Here is an 18,654-nt window from a genome sequence, read left to right as displayed (position 1 = left end):
TGTTTTTTTGAAAAGTTTATTATTTGTGCAATTTTAATTCAAATTAAGTCAAATAAATTGTTATAATCGTCGTCTTTAATATGAACTTAAATTTTAATAATCAATTTAATAAAAAAACACTAAATCGATTCTAAAAAAGACAACACTGTAATGTTGTTATACAATATAGTCGATATTATATATTGTTGTCAAACACATCATGTAGTTAATAACAAGTGCCTTCCTAGCTCAGTCGGTAGAGCGTGCGGCTTTTAACCGTAAGGTCGAGGGTTCGAGCCCCCCGGGGGGCGTTTTTCTTTTTTCTTTTTTTGATTTTTATTTTTAGGTTATAAACAATATAAACAATAACAATTTAAGAAGCATTTGTGGTCTAAGGGCAGAATTCCACCCTTCCAAGGTGGAGATCCGGGTTCGAGTCCCGGCAAATGCATTTTTATTTATTCAAAAACTTATTTTAAATGTATTTGTGTATTGAAAATAAAAACGACAACGGCAGGATTTGAACCTACGCCTCAAATGAGAAATGATTTCGAGTCATACGCCTTGGACCACTCGGCCACGTTGTCTTATTGACTTTATCTTTATATTCTTCTCATGTTAATATTTAAGTGTGTTGTTAAAAAATGATTTCATAATAAATCTTTTATATATAATTTACTATACTAAAGTAGTTTATTATAAAAAAAATAATCTATTTTAAAACTAATAAAAAAAAGAAAAAAAAATAAACAACAAAATGTTATTTAATTGTTATGTAAAAGAACTCTGAACAAGCTCAAGAACTTCAAAATAAGATGAACGTTATCAAAATTCTTCAATTTGTGGAGAAGAATGTCTTTGTGTTTATTATTTTGAGTTATTTTTTGATAATGGCGGGGGTTGTGTATGACATGATAAATGAGCCACCAGGGATGGGACAAAGTCAAGATGAATATGGGCACATTCGCCCCGAGACCATAATGAAAGGGTCTGGTAATGGGCAGTATGTAGTAGAAGGGATATGTGCGTCATTTTTCTTTATTATGGTATCGAGTGGATTTGTGATGGTACACAAAGCGACTGAGATGACTGAAGCTGACCGAGCGAAGCCCGCGTTTGCAGTTATAGGTGTTGTTATATCTACAATAGGCCTAGCACTGATTTACCTCTTTGCCCAAGTAAAATTTGGGTATTAAGCAAATAACTTTTTTTACTATTATTTTTACTATACTTTTAATAGTACTTTTTTTACTACAAGAAACTAATGAATTTATTCTATGTCCACAACAGTCACACACACCTCCGAAACACACCAAGTCGTCACCGACGCCGTCGCACATATGAAAAAAATGATGGACGAACAAACGTTACCCGGTATAGCATTATGTGCCGTGGGTGGCTTGAATTACGTTCTTCAACACACGAAGGGTTTGTGAAGTACTTTGTATCTACATAACACATTAAATAAATATATATTAATAGAAATGACAAACAGCTTTGGCACGACACGAGTTGAGCCAAGAACTCCAAGGTACTATCAATAATATGCAACGGTTATACCCTTATTCATTAACACTGAAATGTTCATGTGACTTGTACATGCACTTCATTAATCAAGCAAGAACAGTCAGCGACTTTTCTGCAGTATTAAGTAATTTAAGGAGAAGTGGAGAGACGATACAAAACAGACTACTTCAGTGCAGAGACAAAATTGTAACTAACTGCTCGTCTTTCATTCGCCCGTCGATCACTATTTTGACGCACGGGATGTCTATGGTCGTCAACAAGATATTAGTCGCACACAAAAATTATAACTTCAAATTGATTGTAACCGAGTCGCAGCCATACAATTACGGGAAGGACGTTGTCAATTATTTGAAGTCGCAAAACGTGAAGTTTGAAATTGAGTTGATCACGGACTCTGCTGTTGCGTATAAGATGAAAGAAGTCAATTTTGTGTTAGTAGGCAGCCAGACATTAGTCAAGGCGGGCGGCTCAATCAACTCTGTTGGGACGTACAACATCGCACTCATCGCAAAGCACTTCAATGTGCCTGTCTACGTTGCTGCGGAGTGTTTCAAGTTTTCTGACATCTATCCCATAGAGCAGACTGATGTGAATGAGACGTTATTTGAGAACCCAACACATAAGATCCTTTACGACTACACTCCGCCACAAATGATCTCTTTAATCTTCTCGGACTTAGCAGTGTTTACTCCATCTGCTGTTGCTGATGAGCTTATTAAGCTTTATGAAGGGTAACTGACCTTTACTTTATTTTCATGTTGTAATGAATTAATTATTAGTTTAATGTGGAAAACAGAGGAGAAGTGACACAACAATGACTTATTTCAAATAGATCGTTGGTAATATTGCACGGACTCTATTCCTCTTAAGAAGAACTCAACGACATACTCGGGAGTCAGTAATTTGTTCTCAAAGTTCCTATTGGGTAACAGAGTAATGGCATCTTCGAAGGTTAAAATGATGTCAGTGAACTCCTTCTCGATGAGTTTGTCTACATTGGTCTCTATCATCCCTTTTAACACTTTGATCTTGTCGACCGCCTCTTTTAACTTGTCTTCTAACTTTTTGATGAAGACGGCAATTGCAAGCTCTTGTATTTCTATCATTTTGTCGGATTTGGTGTACTTCACGGTTGGGAAGAGTGTGATTTCTCTGTTCATCGCTAGGACATACGAACAATTGATAACTCCATTCTCTTCATAATACACTACAGAGTCGGGATATATTAATATCGGCGCTCCACCCTTCCCAGCTTCCTCTGTGTGAATCTCGCCATTCTCAATTTTGATCACAACAGTGTCCCAGAACCCATTCGACAATATCGAGACAAGACTGCCGTTCTCTATTTCCGTGATTTGTGTGTTCCCTTCTATCGAAATAGGACGGCCATCTATTTGAATAATGTCGTTACCGACTTTCCATGAAAAACTCTCAACTGGGGTTTCTATTAACTCCAACTGAACTAGACGAACAGCTTTGATGATCAAATGAAGTTGTTGCTCAAACTGTTTTTCGGTGCAATTGACCTTCTCTGTCATTGGGTGTCGAGTTGTATTGAAAGAGTTTTACTATATAATTATAAAACCCATTTTTTAATTCATTTTATTATTATGTTGAGTTTCGTGGTTTCTTAGAAAATAAAAACGATAAATAGTTCAAAGCTACTAATTTTATTAATAATTAAAATACTATAAAATATACCAAATAAAACTATAATTTATAATACAGTAACAATTAACTATATTAATTATATATTAATAATAATATTTAATACAAAATCAATCGTTGAATTAAAAGACTTATTGACACTACTCAATCGCGATTTCTACTGTTACTCCGCTCTCTTTCTTTTCTTTTGTCGATTTCGATCAATTCGTCTTCACTGAAAAAGCCTCTGAAGTGATTAATTTCTGCTTCTTCTTTCAAAACACATTGTCGCTTCTTCCACTCGGCTTTACGAGCTTTTCGCGACTGTTTCCAAGCTTCCTTTCGTTTTAACTTTTCTTCAGGCGACATGTTTTCCTCCTCTTTTTTCTCTTTGAGTAATAAGAGTCTCGTCTTGATGTCGTCTGCACTAACACTTTTACTCGAGATGTTAGTCCCAGCCTTGTCATTGTGTTCGGGGGAGTTCAAATGTGTCGTGAAACTTGCGGAGTCTGTAAAACTCCTATTACACACAGAACAATACAAGCCGTGTGACTTCTTTGTAAGGACGTCACTCTTCACTTCAATTTGTTTTAACATCTCGTCCCGTGTTATAGTTTCTTTTGGTTCTTTTATAGCATCTGCTCCAGTATATTCTCCATTATAATATTCAGTGGAATAAATGGTTTTGTCCCATTTCCTCCGTCCTCCTTTGTCGTAAGTCACTCCCGAAGAGTTCATTGCCTTTTGTAGTTTTTATTAAATTAAATTATACTATTTATCCTATTTATTCTAATCAAATGTACTAATAAATTACTTCTATTTACTATATTAATTGATAATTATAATTTAATTATAATAATTATATAATAAATATATAATAATAATGAACAAGAAATCTTAAGAAATAAAAAAGGTATGTCCCACAACTTGACAATAGAAGATATAAAAAGTGATGATACGCAGCATACAGAAAATGAAAAGAAAGAGATTGAAGACATAAAAATCAGACTTAAAACGCTTGTGCACAAAATTGAGTCTGATTTTAACATAAAAATTCCAAAAGAAGTTGAATATTCAAAAGTTGATACTCAAAATCAGAAAATAGCACCGTGTGACACTCAAAAAGTCACAGAGAGTTATAAGAAGGACGACACTCAAATCTCAGAAAAAGACGATGACGTATTTGCTATTTTAACTCGCCTTGAATTTGTATATGAACAACTCAAACTGATTTGTAGAAGCGCAAACTCCACACAGTCGCAAAGATCTCCTCGAAAGCAGAAAGTGTCTAAAGACGACTCCGTGATCCTTCCTAAGTCACCTACGATGTCTTTGGATATCAAAGGTCTTTCTGGGCTGAACGCCAACGAGAGTAATGAGATCGTGAAATTGAATTCCCAAGCGTTTACGAAGAAGGAAGTGCTTCTCACGAGACGAAAAAAGTCTTCGACGTTTACCGAGAAGCTTCCCAAAGTGGATAACAAACTTTTCCGCGTTGTCTTTGTCGGCGACGAGAACTCCGAGAAGACGCGCGTCATCTTTTCATATCGGACCAAAAGGTTTCCACCAAAGCACGTTCCACGGAGTGAGGACGTCAAACTGTTGACTGTCGAGTCTCGTTTTGGGATCACCGACATTTCAGTGACGGACACATTGACGGAAAAAGAACACGGCGCACTCAGGAAAGTGGTCTATTCCTCTGCCGATCTGTTTGTTGTGTGTTTCTCATTGATCGACCCCAAATCGTTTTTAAACGTCGTGAAGTGTTGGTTACCGGAGATCCAAAGTGCACGCCCGGAGGTTTCCATTGTCTTGTGTGGTACACATTTGGGTGAACAACACGAGGTGATACCTTTTGAGTTGATTGAGAACACTATCACACAGAACCAGATTTGTAGATACTTTGAATGTAACACGACGAGCGGGAAGAATGTCTTCGAGTTGTTTGAATTCATCGGAAATTTAAGTTTGAGACAACACGAGCAACACGACCAGAACACTAATTCTAATTGTGACATTGTTTAGTTCAATTTTAGTTAATGTAATGCGTGTGAGAGAAGAGATTGTACATTACACTCAATTATAACACTTAACAACACCCTTTCTTCTTCGGAGGAAGTTCAAATTTGATTTTCTCATTCCACGTCTTCTGAGCTTCAGTCTTTGGAGTCGTCTCAAGTCGATTTATTATTTCGGAGACTAAAGTCGTAAATAACGTCTCAATTCCAGTCCCATCTAATGCACTACACTCAAGCCATTTTGCATCACCAAATTTTCTGGCAAGCGACTCAACACATTCTGGTTCGATGGCTGAAACGTGATTCATATCCTTCTTGTTGCCTACAATCACTACAGATGGTGCTGTACCTTCAGTGGTCTTGTTTTTGACTTCTTCAAACCATTGACCAAGATGTTCGAAGGACGAAGAGTTGTTCACATCATACACCATAATGATACCTGCTGTGTTTCGAAAATACACTGACGAGATGTTCATGAAACGTTCTTGACCAGCTACTTGTTATGTGTTATAAACATAGAATTACACGTTTTTAATTAAATGTTACGTATTATATTTATCAAATAGAACAAACCAGTGTCCCACAACACACACTTCACTTTCTTATTATTGACCTCCATGAACTATTTTGTTACTCTTTTTCATAGCTATTGTACTTAAATAATTTTATTTACAAACCTTTGAAAGGAAGTCAACTCCAACAGTGTTCTTGACTTCTTCATCAAATTTTCCTTCACAAAACCTCTTTGTGATGGACGTCTTACCAACCCCAGACTCTCCCAATACAAGAATCTTGAGAAGAACGTCGAAATTTGAACTTGGCATAAAGTATTTGATAAATTAAACAATTGCAGTTTTCAAACTTTTATATGAAATTCAGAGGAATTGATTTTTTGTATGCATTTTAATTGATTTGGTATTTTTTTCGTTGGATTTGATTATAAATGTTTGTTGTTTTTTAATTGTTGGTAAACTATTTAAAGAAGTGCATTTTTGTAATAAACCCTGCAAATGTTTCTACTGCTTTGTTGGATTACTCAAAACAGAGAATTCTATAGTCCCGAGAGAACACACCATACTTCGTTCATTTGGTGTTATATTTTGGTTTGAAAAAGTCTCTGTTGGCATTTATAATTAGGCATATACACGTCACAAAATTCTAATACAATTTGACCCAACCCTAAATAAAAACAACTCTTTTGCTTTTTCATAAATATTTTTAAATTATTACAAGAGTGAAAAAAAAGCAATTTTGTCCGAACAAAAGACCTGTTTATGGACATTATAATAATAGTGATATTAAAAAGTTTTTGTAGTTCTTTAGTTGTTGTATTTTTTAAACTGTAAAATTGTAATAAATCGGGTTAGATATATCCATTGTTGTGCGACAAAAATTGCTTTTTGGTAATTATTAAAGTCCATTTACTTTTCAATTTCTTGTAACCAAAAGAGGTATAATTATTATAAATAATATTGTCATCACTATTATCTTCTTTTTGCATTCAAATAACGAAAAACCGTATTTCATGATTCTGCATTCCTCATAATAAAGAAACCCTTAAAACTAAATATATCAAGATTAATTAATTTTAAATAGTTCTTTAACCATTCACAAAAATAGTATTCTAATTTATATAGTTTTTAAACCATATTAAATCTCGCACAATATAACAGACAAACAGACATTTACTAGTAAAATATATAAGAAAAATAATCATAATAATTATATTAATAGTATTATAAATTTTGTTAATAAAAAACTATATTTTTTTAAAGATAAATATACTAAAAAATCTAATAAAACAAACCAAAATACAATACAATGAAATATAACTAAAAAAGATAAAAACTAATAACAAAAACAAACTAAGAAATCATTTGTTATATGTCGACACCTCTTCACAGGTTTAAGATTAACCCGCCACACTCAGCTACTGAACCAAAAAGAACATCAAGTACTAAGCCTCGTTCACCATCATTCCGACAACCACAACCACCTCAATACGCTCAACCCATTCACATCCAACCTCAACAACAACAATTCGCGTTCAACCCTATAGACCCCCGTTTTGCTCCGCCAATACAAATCAGTCAAGTCTCTCCAATACAAAATCAATCCTTCCAAAGTCCTAATACAACACGACAACAATTTGTTCAAAGACCAATGTATACTCAACAACAACCTTCTCTACCTTTTGCATCACATTTATCACCAGACCAATACCAAAAGTTGATGACAATGGGTATTCCTCAAGGTCCTTTCTCGTTGGAACAAACAAAGAAACTGGAGCAGATGAAGAGACAACAAACCTTCGATAAAGTGTATGACAAGGGAGATAAGGCATTTCCCCAACAAATGCAAAGGTATCCAATTTCGCAACAAGGCTTCCCTCAACAACCCGTCCAAATGGTCCAACCGATGATGTCCATGAAAAATGTGTCGCCACAACTCCAAAGCGCAATGAGCAGTTTGAACACCAGTATGAGTCTGAGTGCGTCGAATACTACTGTGGGTACCAATTTGAATCTCTCGAGTGCGACGAGTGTCACTACTGTCACTCCAACCGTCGCAATACAACAACAGATGTCACAAATGAAGTCAAATCAGTCGTCACCGAATATGAAAGTCCCTGTGAAACAACAGCAACAACAACGTGTGGTAACAACGACACAACCTGTCACAACACGACCACCTCTTCAACCGCCACAACAACCATCGTTAGCGAAACAAAGTATCATCTCACAAATTACACCGAGCGCGCCACAAATACCCGACTTGAATATCACTGAGACGGACGAGGAAGGGAAAGAATTGATTGGGGAGTTGGAACATAATTTCTTCTTAACACGAACGGAGTTGACGAGACGGATCCAAGTCTTCTTACATAAGAAGAACGCGAAGTTGGAGGTGGAAGAAGGTGTGATGGACGTCATTTCACAAGCGACGTATATGAGAATGTTACAATGTATCCAACGAGTTGGAGAAGCCGCGGAGAGTCGAGTCTATCCGGAGAAGTGCGAGTTTGAAATTGAAGTCGACGGGACCGACGCGGGAGACGAGATTAGAGAACATTTGAACGTAGAACAACGAGTGAGGAAGAGAGAGGTCGACGACGCGAGGAAACCCGACGCGGATGACGGGGCGGAAGAAGCGAAACAAATTTGGTTGGAAAAGATCGACGCGAAACCTACGAAACACCGTCCACCTCCCCCACAAAAGCAAGGACTGAAAATGGATCTGATGCTAAATCGAATCAAAAGGTATAAGGAACTCAGCGCGAAGAGAGAGAGCGGTGAAGTACTGTCGAAAGATGAGATGAAATTTTTAGATGATAATCAAAAGAGAGTTGAGGAAGATACGAAAATGATGGAGGAAAGTGAAATGGAAAAGAACAGAAAGTTGATTAAACTGACATTGAAAGATTATAATTTTGCAAGACACTGCATTGGGAAAGGAGCTATGAATAGAACAGAGTTGTCGGATTATAGAAAACAATTGAATTGAGTGATTTTGTGTGTGTATCGGGTTAACTAGATGAGAGTAATAAAGAAACTAAAAAGTCTAATTCAAAGTGTTAAGAATGGTTTATTTAGTTGAATGTATTAAATCAAATACTTATTCATAACAATCGAAATTTGACAGTGAGATTGAGATTGGTGGAATAGCACCTATTTATTAGGCTAAAATATCGGGGAAATTAGTAAGAAAGATTGAAGTGAAAACCATCGATTTTCAAGATGGATTTGGTGAACCATATGGAATGGTAAAATGAATTACAAAAGAATTAGACACAAATCCACAAATGAAGAGCAACTAGGAGTAAAAAAAGCTATTGAAAAATACTTTAAAAGAAGACCATTAGATGGGGAATAAAGCAAGCAAACGAATTAAAGTGATCACCGTTAATGCCGCAGAAGCGAAACACAAGACGTTAGCGGAAGTAGTTCGTCTTGCGCCACCACTGAGTATCATATTGGTCAAACAAGGCACTTACGACGAGTCGGAGAAGATCCTCATCGATAAACCAATTCAAATTATTGGAGTGACTGAAGGGAAGCAGAAACCAATCATATCGTCAGCACGTGAGTGCATTGAAATTGACTGTCCAGACAAAGTGATGATCAAAGGATTGGACCTCCGCAACAATGAATCGAAAGTAGTGTTAGACATCAAACGAGGCGAGGCGTGTGTTGATTCCTGTGATATCTCGAACGCAGAGGATGGCGTTTCTGTCACACACTCTGCGAAGCTGATGATTACAAATAGCCGGATTTGGGGGTGTTCAAAGGCCGGTCTCCACTGCGGCGGAAAAGACACGCGTTGCATTTCTCGGAACGTACAAATCTTTGAGTGCATGACTGGGGTTGCCATTTTTAACGACGCAAATCCACTCATTTCTGTGTGCAACATCACCCAATGCGGAATAGGTCTTTTTGTGAGCGAAAAGGGCCGTGGGTGTATCACAGATACTTTGATATCTGGCAACAAGAAGCCGGGGGTGTTGACACATTCTGGGGGGAATCCAGTCTTAAATAACACGAAAATACTCGACGGATCATCTAATGGGGTATTTGTTCGGTCAAAGGGGCGTGGTGTGTTTGTTGGGTGTGAGATCTCGAAAAACAATTTACCTGGCATTGCGTCATGTGAAGGTGGCGAGCCTCTTGTAGTTGGTGGGCAAATTTGTGAAGGCCGAAATGCGGGAGTGTTTGTGTATGACAACGGCAAAGGGATATTTTCTGGGTGTCAAATTAAAGACAATATGATGCCTGGGATAGAGGTGAGAGCGTCTGGGAATCCGATCGTCGTTGGATGTGAAGTTTCGAGAGGACAATCGAATGGCATATATGTGCATAACAAAGGGACTGGACTCTTTGCTCAAACGAAAGTGAATGAAAACACGCTTCCCGGTGTCGCTGTGAGGACATCTGGTGATCCGATATTGTGTGATTGTGAATTGGTTGCGGGGAAGGATAACGCACTGTTTGTGAGTGATAAAGGAAAAGGTGTTGTGTTGAATACACTCGTTGAAGGGTGTTCAGCGCAGCCAATGGTCATTCAAGACGGACAACCACTTATGGTTGGGTGTTCAGTGGTTGATGGGAAGAAAAATAATGTCCAGGCGTGGATCAATAATATACCGGAGGGACTTGGATTGCTAGAGGAAGACGTACCAGACTTCTCGCAGGTCTGAAGTGTTTATTGTTGGATATTATGAGTGAGATGTGGTAAATTATTTCATTTATGTTATTCCAAATTCTTTTTCTTTCTTTTGAATTATACCGGAAAAAGAAAAGGAGAAGATTTCTATAAAAAATCGTAAGAATAACAAATTGGATTCCTATATGATAAGTTTATCTATTTTGAAACCATTTAGCTTTTATCATCGTATTCTATACCATTTTTATATACCACTACATAGTATTACGTACCTAAGAAACAATACTGCATTTTGACTAGCGATTTGATAAACTGACACAGAAATGAAAGCATACAAAATTTAGTTCCAACTACTCGGGAAGTTCACCCAAATATATTGAAGTTTTTATTCAAAAAGAGACACTCGACGTGTGAGGAATAACTTGTCCACTCGAGATCAATTGAGATCTACAAAAAACTTTATAACCACTCTGATTTCTAATTATAACACGGCATTTGTGCTATAGATTCTACACTTCAGCTATTAAACTAATATATTTAATAACATCTAGTATTATGTATAGTAAAATTTGAATAAGGAACCGAGTTCTTCAAAAATGAAAGAACAAGTGAAAAAAGTGGCAAATTCAACTCTTTCAACATGAAAATAATACGTTAAATCCAACAAATAACTTGTGAACTATATAAAGACACCCACTCCAATTAATTATTCAATAAAATGTATCCAGGTATGATGCCAGGTATGGGCGGTTATCCTATGGGTGGTATGCCAATGGGCGCACCGATGGGAGCACCAATGGGAATGCCAATGGGCCCACAAAGCTTCAACTTGTGGGCACTTCAACCTATTCAAGGGAGTTGGATGTCTATGAATGCTCAGTGCATTTACCAAATGCCTCAAGCTATTAGAAATACATGGTGGTTCCCATTATTGAACACAATTTCAATGGACCAATACCAAAGAGTGTACATGTGGTTTATGGGTGTAGACAGAGACAGGAGTGGGACATTAGAAATCAATGAATTGATGCAAGGACAATTCCCTGGAGGTATTAGATTGAGCCCAAGAACTGCATTGAGGATGATGAGAATCTTTGATACTGACTTTAATGGGCACATCTCGTTCTATGAGTTTATGGTTTGTTCTTTAATTATTAAATTATTATAATTATTTATTATAATTATTATTATAATTATTTATTATTTATTGAATAAGAATTCATTCAAAGGCTATGTATAAATTCCTTGAGATGTCATTCAATTTGTTTGTCTTCAACGATAGAAATAGATCAGGAACTATGGAACCCCACGAGATCCAACCTGCTTTACAACAAATGGGATTCTTCATCCAACCAAGAACCGCTATGTTACTCCATCGCCTCTTTGCGATTGGAATGGCAGTCTGCGATGTCAATTGTTGGGTTGCTATATGTGCATTTGCTGCTCAGTGCAGAAGTGCTTATCAAATGTTATTCATGAACCCGTACTACGGTGCGATGAAGCCATTCAACCCCGTCGAGTTTGGTAAATTCCTTGACATTGTTGCCTCGTTGTTGGAGTAATTGCAATCACTCAATTTACAATTTCGTTATAACTTTGTAATAGTTTTATTATAGTTGTTTTATAATGAAATAGTTAACTAAAAAGATGGTAATTCGTTTAGTTCAAAAAGAAAGAAGTCGGGAAATGTCAACAAACAAAGTGAAGAGGAGATTATAAAGGAATTGTCTTGGTATTATGACTCAATGCCAAAGTCGAGAGTTTTACATTACCAAAGAAAATGTGTACAAAGCGTCTTCACGGAGCCAACTATGTCGTTCGAACAAATCAAACAAATCTATTTGTCTAATTCGATGAATCAAAAAGTCTTAACTTTATTGGGTAAAACACCTCAACACAGCCATTCAAATTTATCGTCGAGTGTTTTCGAAAATCAAGATGATGAGGAACTCACCAATTTTGTTCATATCCAAGAGCTTAATTTAAGTCCGCTCGGGCCTACTGAAGAGGTTACAACAGAAGATCCCATTGAACGGCTGGTACACATACCGAATATGGAGAGTGCAACTCTTCTTTCAACTTTTTAAATGAATGTTTTATAGTATTTTTAATTATATTTTTTAATATATATTGTTACTATTTGAATTAGTATAATAATATATTATTCTAATAAAACAGTATACTATTAATTTTAACATTATATTAGTATAAAGACTAGTATCATTTTTAATTCAATGAATAGATAATTAAACTATAATTTGAACCAGAACACGAAACTAGAATAAAAACTAAATAAAGTTATTGTTGTTGATTAGACTTTCGAAGGCATTTTTTCTTTAAGTTGTGGATTGCGTGTTGTAATTTCTCTTCCATAGTATCGACGTCAGAATCTTTAGAACAAGACAACTCGAGAGTTATACCTTGTTTTGTGTGGAACAAGGGAAGTTTCTTTTTTCCGTCTGTCTTGATGATATCGGTCAGTTTCCACTCATTGAGTTCTAAGACTTGTTTGATCTTCCATTTCTCTTTGTCGCCTTTTCCGACGTTTTCTGCGAGGACGGCGATGTCACTGAATATGATTAAAGTGACCAAAGTGAATCCTTTTTTAGTGGTGAGTAAGACTTGATCGATTTCGCCAACGAAACTTCTGTTCTCGTTTTGTGTCTTTGGGTCCGAGAACTCGAGCCGCCCCTTCCATTTTGCAAGAGCCAATTTATTGTCGTGGTGTCGCTTCGACTCATTCACTTGACTTGCGATTTGTCTGATCTTTTTTAATGCGCTTTCGATCAAGAGTTTCTCTTCCAAATAGTCTGGGAGGCACTTTAATAACGTTTCTAATAAGAGGACATACCGTGGAATTCGTTGAATGGGTTGGATTAAGTAACTTGGGACATATTGGTCGTTCGCAGACAACTCTTTGACTAAGCATTGGACTTCTACGCTTTCATTAGACAATTCTGTGAAGAGGGCCATGCCTACGTCGACGTTATTAGTGTACTTCGTGTACAAATCCAACATTTCTGGTGTGAAGTATTTTAATAAGACTGAAGAAATGGGGGTGAACGGCTCTTTATATTCTTCTGCTTTAAGATGTGCACTCTTCATCTCGCGGACGATCTTTCTGTGATATTTAAAGATGTCTGAGATGTTCCCAAAGACGATCTGCGTCTTATCTAATATCACCTTCTCGACTTTCTTCAGAGTTTTGTTCACACAAGTGTCCATCTGTCTCACAAAGGAGTCTTCCGTCTGAATTAACTCGTTAACGACTTGTTGAGCTTTTGTCATCTTAGAAGTGTAACTTGCCATCATCTCGATGTCGCTTTGGGTGTAATCGATCTGTTTCTTATCATCAAAATGCGGCGTGTGAACATTCAATTTCGACACACACATCTTCCGCAATTTCTGCACCTTCGGACTTAACTGGTCTTCTTTGATCTCAACGACAAACTGACTCATTTTGGTCATCGTGATCTCCTTTTGCGACACTTCGCTGTCTAACAGATTCGACGTGATCCCAAAGACAAGCGACTGAACGACTTCATCCAAACAAATGATGTTCTTCAGTAAATTGCAGAGCTTAGATACTAATTTTAAAGAAGAACAATTCTTCACTCCTAATTGGTCTTGAGTCACACGGAAGATAATAGTCAAGACTCTCTGAAGGGTCTTCTCCGATGAAAGCTCGGTGTATGGAAATTCCATCATATCAACACACTCTTCAAAGAGCCCAGAGTCCCCTCCAATAGCTACAAAATATGGACATCCAGCAAATTGGGACGCTACATAGATCGCTAATTCTAAAATAGTCTTGTCCGTTGTTTTCTCAATGACTTCCGAGAGGGGTTTGATGAAGCCGGACTTCAATAAGATCGTCCTATTCCTCTTTAAATCAGTTTTTAAAATGCTTGTTGCTATTTCTAGAGCTGACTGCGTTTCTTCTAAAGACGATATTTCAAGGATTTGCGATATCACAGTGATCCCATCCGCCTCGAGAAACTCAGTGATCGTCTTCGGACTCTGCACTATCCCTTTCAGTAACTTCACGATGTCCGTTCTATAACTCGAGAAGACGGAAATGGAAGCGACTAGAGGCGCAACGAAGTCACTTAAGTCGTCCAAAGTGTTTGTCATCTTATGAGTGAACGACGCGATGATGTCCAATGACCTTTTAAATATCGTTGGGTTTTGGTATTTCAGTAATGTAATTAAACTCGAAAAGAGTGTCTCATCCTCTGTAATAAAGAGTTCCACAAACTTCGGATCGGCAGCCAATTTACTTATTATGAAAAGGGAATAAGCTTGAGACTGTGGGTCATCACTAATAAGATATTTCGTATACATTTGTGGTTTAGTTTGTCGCAAGATGTCGATGAAGATCGTGTTATCCAAGCGGGTCAATATATGGGTGAACCCGGACAGACGTAACTCCGCATTTTCGAGTAATTCGGATATCTTCTGCACTACCTGCGCTTGTTTTTGGTCTAATGTGTTCTTTGAAATTAAATATTCGCACACGACAGACGACTGCGACATAAATTTCTGAGTTACTCTTGCACACTACAAGTTCATTCAGAAAAAATGCAAAGGTGAACCCCAAATTACTATTTCCCTTTCGTGAAAATAAAGGCGGATATTCAAGTTTCATTAATTCATTTACTATTTAATATAAAATTTGTCTTGATTCACCCAATCAAAGAAAATATATTTATAGAAAAGTATTGTTGTTTCGTTTGTCTAATTTGGTTTGTGGCAAATCGACAGAAATTAACACTTCATGAAAATAGTTACTAAATAATTTCTTATTAATACACAATAGTTTTTAACTTTTTATTGTTATTAATTATCCAAATAGATTTGGTAGTAATAATTTAATAAATGAAAGTGTTGATATGTATAGTTTATGTATAATTAAATTATATTAAATTAATATGAAGTTATAATAAAGTTATAATAAAGTTATTAAAAAACACTTTTATTTTATTATAATTACTTTGATTAGTTTCATAATAATAAACAGAAGTACTACAATTGATTAAATTATACACTACACAATGTTGAAAGTGTGAAATGAAGTTATTCAGCGTTCAAAGTCGAAGGGTGTGGATACACGATAGAGTCATCATTTGAATTAACCCATTGAACGATTCTAATATATTTGTGAACGGGTACGACTCGGTTAATTTTCTCCAAATTTTCCTTTGTCAGTGGTGTAGTAGTTCTTTCTTTAAACTCGAGAGATGATTTGATTGTACGAGTCTTCGTTGAGTTTCTTTTCTTAGTGATTCTATCACGGGAAGTTGTTAATGAGGGTTGAATCGACTTGAAAGTGTTCTGTGAGTCTAAACTTCGAAACACGACAGGTGAATTCTCGACAATGCTTTGTGTTTCTTCCATCGGTTCTTGTAAGCATAACATCTTAGTTGGCAATTTAGTTGTTTGTCCAAAGTATTGCATTGTTTTATTAACTTTGAGTTACACCATTTTTATTCGTCATCAAGTCTTCTTCAGTTGAGTTTTCCTTTTTGCATTCTGCTTTCAATATCCTTCATTTTGGTTTGCATTTTCTCTCTTCTTTTTTTTCTCCACCTTTCCCGTTGATTTCCATAGACTTGCAGTATCAAATAACAGGTGCTGCTATTTAACAATTTATTGTGTCGTTTTGGGGATTCTTGAACTCCTCTTTACTGTCATGGGTACTATATATATAGTTTTCTTATAATTTGAGTCTAGTTTCAAGAAAAAACAAATTCTTGTCCTCTTTAAATCTTCGGTGTTTTTTGATTTTTGGTGACAAATTATGAGATTCGATAATTACTCAAATAAAAAGGATAATACCCAAATATTTAGTGATGTTTACATTCAAAATAATGAAAAGTTAAGACAACACCAAAACAGTACAAAAAGGAGCAATTTGCCTTTTTTTCTTTTTTTTCTTTTTTTTGTAATAAAAAAAGAACAAACCCTTTTTTTGTTTGAAAAAAAACAACATTAAAAAGTTCCCGAAATGTTACTTGTAAAAAAACTTATCATAAGGAATGAGTAATTCAATCGTGGTTTATTATTTTTTATTATTCATCTTTTCTCACAATATTGGATTGAACATGCGACTTTTTAACTAAAGTCTTCGTCAAGAGTCGAACTCGAAATAATAAAACACAATTGGCTCGTAAAATAATGTTATTATAATATGTTATTAATAACAAAAAAACAAAAAAAAATCGAAAAAGGCATTGAATAAAGAGATTGACAGTCAAACTTGAAATTAAACAAATAGATCATCAAAACTATTTATAAACCTCAATCCCAAAATACTTTTTTCCATATTGTCAATAGGTAAATAATCGCGGTATATGCCAGATTTAAATACAATGAATAGATTATTATAGAAAAGGAGTGAAAAGTTGAACTCAATTGTGTAAATGAGAAAAAACGAATAATCTGTTAAAACGTGGTGACCGAACAAAAAGAATCTCGGAGAAATCAAGTTGACGTCAACTGATGAAATTTAAGTCAAAAATGATCTCCCATTCTCACTTCAAGTTTGTTCTTTTCGCCATTCGTTTCATTTACTTGAGAAGATTTTAATTAGCAGAATGCCATACGAGAAAGATAAACATGCAACTGATAAGTTTGGGTACAAAACTCAAACGGAAAAGAAAGGTGGTGCTGGTGCACATGGGTGGGGAAAAGCAGATGACAGTGAGACGTGTCCTGCGGCTTTAGACAAAAACGATCCAAATTGGAATTCTGATGAAGAAAAGAAGCAAGCAAAGAAATAATTCATTTGTTGTGTTTTATTCCTCAATCTACTCATTCTATTCTTTTTTTTTTCAATCTCCTTATTTTCTTTTTCGTTCATTTCTATTTCCTTTTTCTTTGTTTTTTCCTTTAAAAATTGTATTTGTTCTGAACGTTTTCTTTATTTTGACGCATTTTGAATTTTATTCTCTTATCATCCCCAAATAAAACAAATTCTATTATAATAATAAATATAACTATAAATTATAGAAAATGTTCAACCGAACACATTGAAATTCAATTCATTAGAATATGGACTTGTCGACTTCCTTAATCGACGTTTTGAAGGCGAAGAGTTCCTTGTCTGCGCACGAACAGAAGTAACATTCATCGTCTGTCGGACATACGAGTATTCTATCTTTTCCTTCTTGGGAGAGGATTTTCTCCCTATTAATAGTTTGGAGTAAATTATCATTGACACGACTCCCACATAAATTGGGGGGCTCGATGGTCATTGTTCCTTCATCAATTCTCACCTTATTAAGGGGCATTTTTTTGCCTTCTAAGAACTCGAATTGCATCAAGCCCTCCATCCCCGCCAAATTCTCCGTCTCGGCTTGGTCCAAATATTCTTGTGAAATGTCCCAACATAACAACTCGACCATCACAAACCCTTTATTGACCGTCACAACGACTTTGACCTTCTTCAATTGACACTCCTCACACACAATTGGTAAACTTAGAAGTGTCGTCTTGATTTTGTCGTAACTCTCCTTCCCCATTACAACAGATGAAGCAGTTAAAGTGTTCAGTTGGGAGACTGTCAAGAAGATTTCAGAAACGGTGGTCTTCCTCGCCATAGTCCCGTTGGCTAAGGCCATTGCAACAATTCGCACAACATGATCAATTTCTGTTGGTAATGTGGAAGCAACAGAAAAGAAGTCTTCGCGATTTAAATAGAGCGCAGCACCTAACAAAGAATTGTTAGTCACTCGTTTACTTAAATGACCCATTGCCTTAATAAACGCAGCAATAGTTGGCGCCCGGCATGGGACTTTTGGAGTGTACAAGACATGTGAAATGGGGAAAAAACTCGTGCACGTTGTGCAGTGAAGACTGTATGAGTGAACAATCGGCAAAAAAGTCGGGCTATTTAATAAAGTCAAATTCTTGGCTTTAGCAGTCACATCATCGTCTTTCGAATCTTTCAAATTCGGTTTGAGGACTTTATAACACCCAAACCGCATGATAATCGACTCTTTCATCACTTCTAATACGTCAGGAAGAAACTCCTCGCGACCACACGCACCTAACATTAAATCGCCATGTAATGATGTAAAGTAACACACTTCGCTCTTGTTGTTACGAGTCACTGTAAGAGATGTCACTTCTTCACCCAATACACCTTTCATGGTTTCATACACCATACACCCACCTAATAATGTTTGGTTGCCTCCTTTAATCGGGTGCTGGAGCTCGCAATCGTACAACACAAACTCCGTCGGTTGCATTCTTTTCTCTAAAAATTTTAAGTTCCAAGTTTCTAATAAAATTTATTTTATAATTAAAAATGAAATACAAT

At 36.2% G+C, this 18,654-nt stretch overlaps 12 protein-coding genes across 12 annotated transcripts; 6 read left to right on the top strand and 6 right to left on the bottom strand.

Annotated features, from left to right (window-relative positions):
• Positions 1-794: 794 nt before the first annotated feature.
• On the top strand, positions 795-1,175 carry EIN_327790 (hypothetical protein; the record flags this gene model as incomplete). Its single annotated transcript, XM_004185420.1, has 1 exon — positions 795-1,175. The coding sequence occupies one exon, from the start codon at positions 795-797 to the stop codon at positions 1,173-1,175; it is 381 nt and encodes a 126-aa protein (XP_004185468.1).
• Positions 1,176-1,256: 81 nt separating this feature from the next.
• EIN_327780 (translation initiation factor eIF-2B subunit alpha, putative) lies at positions 1,257-2,241 on the top strand (the record flags this gene model as incomplete). Its single annotated transcript, XM_004185419.1, has 2 exons — positions 1,257-1,407; positions 1,475-2,241. The coding sequence occupies 2 exons, from the start codon at positions 1,257-1,259 to the stop codon at positions 2,239-2,241; spliced, it is 918 nt and encodes a 305-aa protein (XP_004185467.1).
• Positions 2,242-2,330: 89 nt separating this feature from the next.
• On the bottom strand, positions 2,331-3,044 carry EIN_327770 (hypothetical protein; the record flags this gene model as incomplete). The annotated part of the gene is made up of 1 exon (XM_004185418.1): positions 2,331-3,044. The coding sequence occupies one exon, from the start codon at positions 3,042-3,044 to the stop codon at positions 2,331-2,333; it is 714 nt and encodes a 237-aa protein (XP_004185466.1).
• Positions 3,045-3,318: 274 nt separating this feature from the next.
• EIN_327760 (hypothetical protein) lies at positions 3,319-3,891 on the bottom strand (the record flags this gene model as incomplete). The annotated part of the gene is made up of 1 exon (XM_004185417.1): positions 3,319-3,891. The coding sequence occupies one exon, from the start codon at positions 3,889-3,891 to the stop codon at positions 3,319-3,321; it is 573 nt and encodes a 190-aa protein (XP_004185465.1).
• A 177-nt stretch (positions 3,892-4,068) lies between these two features.
• On the top strand, positions 4,069-5,178 carry EIN_327750 (hypothetical protein; the record flags this gene model as incomplete). The annotated part of the gene is made up of 1 exon (XM_004185416.1): positions 4,069-5,178. One exon carries the CDS (start codon positions 4,069-4,071, stop codon positions 5,176-5,178), a length of 1,110 nt encoding a protein of 369 aa, XP_004185464.1.
• A 64-nt stretch (positions 5,179-5,242) lies between these two features.
• Positions 5,243-5,995, bottom strand: EIN_327740 (hypothetical protein; the record flags this gene model as incomplete). The annotated part of the gene is made up of 3 exons (XM_004185415.1): positions 5,243-5,664; positions 5,745-5,793; positions 5,849-5,995. The coding sequence occupies 3 exons, from the start codon at positions 5,993-5,995 to the stop codon at positions 5,243-5,245; spliced, it is 618 nt and encodes a 205-aa protein (XP_004185463.1).
• Positions 5,996-7,055: 1,060 nt separating this feature from the next.
• Positions 7,056-8,675, top strand: EIN_327730 (hypothetical protein; the record flags this gene model as incomplete). Its single annotated transcript, XM_004185414.1, has 1 exon — positions 7,056-8,675. The coding sequence occupies one exon, from the start codon at positions 7,056-7,058 to the stop codon at positions 8,673-8,675; it is 1,620 nt and encodes a 539-aa protein (XP_004185462.1).
• Positions 8,676-9,033: 358 nt separating this feature from the next.
• Positions 9,034-10,365, top strand: EIN_327720 (F-box only protein, putative; the record flags this gene model as incomplete). The annotated part of the gene is made up of 1 exon (XM_004185413.1): positions 9,034-10,365. One exon carries the CDS (start codon positions 9,034-9,036, stop codon positions 10,363-10,365), a length of 1,332 nt encoding a protein of 443 aa, XP_004185461.1.
• A 684-nt stretch (positions 10,366-11,049) lies between these two features.
• Positions 11,050-11,893, top strand: EIN_327710 (peflin, putative; the record flags this gene model as incomplete). Its single annotated transcript, XM_004185412.1, has 2 exons — positions 11,050-11,469; positions 11,561-11,893. The coding sequence occupies 2 exons, from the start codon at positions 11,050-11,052 to the stop codon at positions 11,891-11,893; spliced, it is 753 nt and encodes a 250-aa protein (XP_004185460.1).
• Positions 11,894-12,629: 736 nt separating this feature from the next.
• EIN_327700 (Rho/RAC guanine nucleotide exchange factor, putative) lies at positions 12,630-14,867 on the bottom strand (the record flags this gene model as incomplete). The annotated part of the gene is made up of 1 exon (XM_004185411.1): positions 12,630-14,867. One exon carries the CDS (start codon positions 14,865-14,867, stop codon positions 12,630-12,632), a length of 2,238 nt encoding a protein of 745 aa, XP_004185459.1.
• Positions 14,868-15,407: 540 nt separating this feature from the next.
• Positions 15,408-15,788, bottom strand: EIN_327690 (hypothetical protein; the record flags this gene model as incomplete). The annotated part of the gene is made up of 1 exon (XM_004185410.1): positions 15,408-15,788. One exon carries the CDS (start codon positions 15,786-15,788, stop codon positions 15,408-15,410), a length of 381 nt encoding a protein of 126 aa, XP_004185458.1.
• A 1,589-nt stretch (positions 15,789-17,377) lies between these two features.
• EIN_327680 (hypothetical protein) lies at positions 17,378-18,583 on the bottom strand (the record flags this gene model as incomplete). The annotated part of the gene is made up of 1 exon (XM_004185409.1): positions 17,378-18,583. One exon carries the CDS (start codon positions 18,581-18,583, stop codon positions 17,378-17,380), a length of 1,206 nt encoding a protein of 401 aa, XP_004185457.1.
• Positions 18,584-18,654: the final 71 nt, after the last annotated feature.

The sequence above is a fragment of the Entamoeba invadens genome (assembly GCF_000330505.1).
Source record: "Entamoeba invadens IP1 unplaced genomic scaffold scaff_1105074725601, whole genome shotgun sequence".
Taxonomy (NCBI): Eukaryota; Evosea; order Mastigamoebida; family Endamoebidae; genus Entamoeba; species Entamoeba invadens.
Note: the sequence above shows the minus strand (reverse complement) of the source record. Positions and strands in the feature narration are given on the sequence as shown.